This window comes from Nicotiana tomentosiformis, chromosome 4 (genome assembly GCF_000390325.3).
Source record: "Nicotiana tomentosiformis chromosome 4, ASM39032v3, whole genome shotgun sequence".
NCBI lineage: Eukaryota > Viridiplantae > Streptophyta > Magnoliopsida > Solanales > Solanaceae > Nicotiana > Nicotiana tomentosiformis.
In genome coordinates, this window is record NC_090815.1 from 108,361,433 (window position 1) to 108,366,312 (window position 4,880).

The 4,880-nt window shown below is 35.1% G+C and overlaps 1 protein-coding gene across 1 annotated transcript; it reads left to right on the forward strand.

Moving 5' to 3' along the window:
* The first annotated feature begins 313 nt into the window (after positions 1-313).
* On the forward strand, positions 314-1,240 carry LOC138910310 (uncharacterized). Its single transcript, XM_070201540.1, has 2 exons — positions 314-445; positions 908-1,240. Exons 1-2 carry the CDS (start codon positions 314-316, stop codon positions 1,238-1,240), a joined length of 465 nt encoding a protein of 154 aa, XP_070057641.1.
* The last annotated feature ends 3,640 nt before the right edge of the window (positions 1,241-4,880 follow it).

A 4,880-nucleotide genomic window follows, 5' to 3' on the forward strand; every position in this document is an offset into this window, starting at 1 on the left:
GGGGGCTATGCGTAAGATGAGTAGGGGTAAAGCGACCGGGCCGGATGAAATCCCTGTAGAGTTTTGGAAGAGTGCGAGCAAGAGAGGCTTGGAGTGGCTCACTAGGTTATTTAATATCATTTTTAGAACGAAGAAGATGCCTCAAGATTGGACGTAGAGCATGATGGTTCTGTATATAAGAACAAGGATGACATCCAAAATTACAATAATATAGGGGTATCAAGTTGCTTAACCATATTATGAAAGTCTAGGAGAGAGTGGTAGAGCTAAGGGTGAGGAGGAGTGTGTCTATTTTAGAGAACTAATTTGGGTTATGCCGGGGTATTCAACTACAGAAGTTATCCACCTTGTTAGGAGATTGATGGAGCAGTACATGGAGAGAAAGAAGAACATGCATATGGAGTTCATCGACTTAGAAAAGGCTTACGATAAAGTTCCGAGGGAGGTTTTGTGTAGATGTTTGGAGGCTAGAGGTGTACTTGTTCCCTACGTTAGGTTGATTAAAGACATGTATGATGGAGCAAACACCCGAGTGAGGACGGTGGGTGGGGACTCAGACTATTTTTCGGTTATGATGGGGTTGCATCAGGGGTCGACACTCAACCCTTTTTTGTTTGCTCTGGCGATGGACGTACTGATGCCCCACATCCAAGGGGAGGTACCGTGGTGCATGCTATTTGTAGATGATATTGTATTGATTGACGAGACGCGAGACATTGTGAATACGCAATTAGAGGTATAGAAGCAGCCCCCGAAATCTAAGGGTTTCAAGTTGAGCAGGACCAAGATAGAATACTTGGAGTGTAAGTTCAGTGGCGAGACTCAAGGAGGGGAAGGATAGGTGAGGCTGGACTCACATGTCATCCCTAGGAGAGGAAGTTTTAAGTAACTTGAGTCTATTATTCAGGGGGATGGGGAGATTGATGAAGATGTCACACATCGTATTGGGGTGGGATGTTTGAAATGGAAACTCACATCTGGTGTTTTGTATGACAAGAATGTGCCACCGAAACTTAAAGGTAAGTTCTATAGAGTAGTGGTCAGGCCAACGATGCTGTATGGGGCTGAGTGTTGGCCAGTCAAGATCGCTCATGTCCAGAAGATGAAGGTAGCAGAGATGAGGATGTTGAGATGGATGTGCGGACATACCAGGTTAGATAGGATCAGAAATGATGTTATTTGCGACAAGTTGGGTGTGTCCCCTATTGAGGCCAAGATGCAAAAATCATGGTTTAGGTGATTTGGTCATGTGAGGAGGAGGAGCGCAGACGCCCCGGTGAGGAGGTGAGAGGTTGACATTGGAGGGCCTACGAAGAGGTAGAGGTACGCAAAAGAAGAAGTGGGGAGAGGTGATTAGGCAAGACATGGCGCAACTTCAGCTGACCGATGACATGACTCTTGATAGGAAGGTATGTAGGTCGAGTATTAGAGTATTAGAGTAGGTAGTCTAGAGTGTTCATAACAGTAGTATTGGCCACTTTCTGTTGGTAATAGATTTTTATGACTAACTGTTGTTTTCTTTCATTGTTGATCACCTTACTATCTTGTTGTTTTTATTCTGTTTTTATATGGCTTTTTGACAGGGGCGGAAGGGGGTTTCGAACCCCCTTCGCCGAAAAATTACACTGTATATATAAGGCAAAATCTATTTTTTTACCTTTATATATTAAGTTTTGAACCACCTGACACAGCTCAAAAGTGTAGCTTAGTGGTCAAGGGGGTTCAAAATCTTTAAAAGGTCATAGGTTTAATTTTCACTAGTTACGATCTTTTTTTTCTTGAACTCCATTCGTGAAGATCTTGCATCCGTCACTGCTTTTTGGTATTGTCCCTTCTTGTTTATATTTTTTATTAATGTGGTGCTCATGCTTTCCTGAGCCGAGAGTCTATTAAAAATAACTTCTCTATCCTCACAGGGTAGGGGTAAAGTCTGCGTACACTCTACTCTTTTTATACCTCACGGTATGAGATAATATTGGATATGTGTTAAAAGCATCTTTGTCAATTAAGGAACTTACTTACAGAGTGACGTTTCCCAAAATGCATTTTGTGCTCTATAAATCCTCAAGGAACAAATATCGCAGGCTGATTCCCACGTGACAAGATTTCCTGGACCAATAAGATTCCTTCTTAATCCAAGGCCTTAAGCTAAAATCAAGGGGAGCTAATTATTATAGTACTCCTATTAATTAAAGTTCTTTCACCTGAAGCTAAAATGGATGGACAAGTGTCAATCATCAACCAACTCATACAGACACACGAGCCAATACCAAGAAAAGTGATTTCCTTTCCCATAACGTATACCTTCTAACACCTTACTTAAGTAGTAAAAAGCGCTGTATTTTTTTGTTAATTAAGTCATTATCTCATTGAAAATTGCTTCTATGTGTACTTGTTGCCCTAAATGACATTTTAACAATATAAGTAATCTTTCTATTAGAATATTGAGCATTTTCTTTCATAGGTAGGAGTGCTATGTCGTCCATGATAATATGTTAGTACTTGCTTCCAGTCACATATTATTTATTTATTTATGTGGGAAACGAGAACTTTTAACCTAAACTAAAGCATGTTTTTGGTACTTTTCACGAGTGGACGAGTTGCAAGAAAATTGTTGCTCAAATTACCATATTAAAGAAAATTTAAGCATTTCATCCACAATGTAATCATAGGGGTTTGACAGTCTTGTTTTGGGGAAGAACTTTACGAGACAAGTGTTAGTGTGTCACTTGTATTTGTTTTTTTTGTGAGATTGCTCTCTCGATATTTTGTACTCTCTTTTATAAAGTGGATTGCTCATCTCCGTCGTTGGACGTAGGTCAATTTACCGAATCACGTTAAATATCTGTATCTCTTTTGGTATATTTCTCTTTTGTTGTCTGATTTATCGTCGTTCAAAGTTTGCTTTACTAGAATCCGCAAGATACATGACTATTTCGATCCTAACACAAAATGCATAAACAAGTTTGAATTACATAAACATGGTTTTCGTATCAATATCTATAAAATATTGGAACTTAGATGTGATCGTGCATCATCTTTATCATCTTTTCAAATAAATAAGTGATTAAGGTATATTTGATTTGTATTGTAGTGTTGTGGCTTAATATCTGTCTTTTGAGTTTTATTAGTCTTCCATATATATAGGTCAAGGGCATGATACGTAATCTCTTCATATAACTTAATTGGACAATTCTTATCGGCCTTTTCGATTGTTTTCGGGTTTTTGAATTTTTTTTGGGTAAAATTTTCATAGTATAAAATATGTAATTTGTGCTACAAATATTTCTTTAATTAATCCTAGTAATATATAATTATATAATATATTTTTTAAGAAAATAACACAATAATATGAGAAGTCATAGCATTATACTAAAATATTCAATAACAAAGATAATCAAATAGCATAAAGCAAATATTGCTAATTAATAAGCCATAATGAAAATTAACATAATCTAAAAATACTATATAGGTCATGCTAAATAAGTATAGCTAATAAGTATTATTAATTACATAACTAAGCAGTAAAGACAAAAATATAAACTAAGTTATGCATTTTCATTATAAACCAATATAAAATTAAAAAATAGATATCCAACACTATCGTTATTCCTAGTGTTGAATTGAATTTTTTTGTTAGCAATAGTATTGATTTGAACTCTGTTTGAGTTACTAAATTTATGGGCTATAAAAATTTATTTATCATTCAAGAATGTTACGTCCAAACTTGAAATAATGATAAAGTTTAAGAAATATTGATAAATTACATTACAATAAATATTTATATGTATTAAAAATTATATAAATGTACTATCGGGTTGATTTGGTTTCGGTTTGATTTTTTTAGTTAAAACCAAACCAAACCAGTTATAGTCCAATTTGTTTTCCAATACCAAACAAAATTAAACCAAACGACAATCGAGGTTTTTTCTCCTGCTTGATTTGGATTGTCGGTTTTGGTGCGGTTTATCGATTTTTTTTGTACAACCCAAATATTAGAGTCAAATTCATCCCTCATGTTGAATTTCCTGATTTTGAATTCGCGTGATGTTTATGTGATGCCCCGAAATATTTTTGTGACTCGTTTTAGGACTGCAACATTCTTGTTGCTCGATTTAATCATCTATAATGATTGGGGATAGTGAAATTCATGCAAATAATATTATGATATTTGGAAGTGGATTATAGTTGTTAGAAAGGACTATTAATTTATTGTCTTAATAAGAGTTTCTTATATTTATAGAGTTGTTAGAAATACTTATAGAGATAATTATATTTATTTAGTTTACGTATGAGTGCATAGCTACATATTTATGTTTGAAAGTAATATTATGTATTGAAGGATATGAAGAATATCACTTAAATTAGATAAATAGTTAATGGGCCTTATTTACCAATATGAGCATGAATGGATAATGAATTAGTTTGATTAATAAATAATGGTGAAGTGTTCAAAGCTCATACTTTTCTTGCTGGCCGCATATAAAATACCGAGCAATATGTAAGAGGGCAATTGGTCTTTTGGTGTATTTGGAGGAGAAAACTTATACGGAGAGATAGGGAAAATTTTGGAGGCGCTGAATTGGAGAATCATGGCTGTTATATCTTATGGTTTTCAATAATATCATTGGTTAAGAGAACTCTTGGCAAATTCGGTTGTTGTTAGAACTTTCCTGGCAGAAACTATTATAATTGAGCATATGGCTTCTAAAGCCAAAACGTGAGGTTGAAAAAATAAATAAATAAAAGACATCAATTACATGGTTATTTACGGAAAAGGTGCGGTACGACGAGGGGTTTAGAAAAGGGATAAGTGTTGGATTCTTGGCCTTGCTTGCTATAAAACAAAATAGATAATATATATAATTGGAGGCTAAATC

Excerpts from the sequence above, each read along its gene's own strand:
- LOC138910310 (XM_070201540.1), top strand. The coding sequence starts at position 314 with ATGCCGGGGTATTCAACTACAGAAGTTATCCACCTTGTTAGGAGATTG. Across the intron at positions 446-907 it reads ACGATAAAGTTCCGAGGGAG|GGGGATGGGGAGATTGATGA; the intron begins GTTTTGTGTAGA and ends TCTATTATTCAG.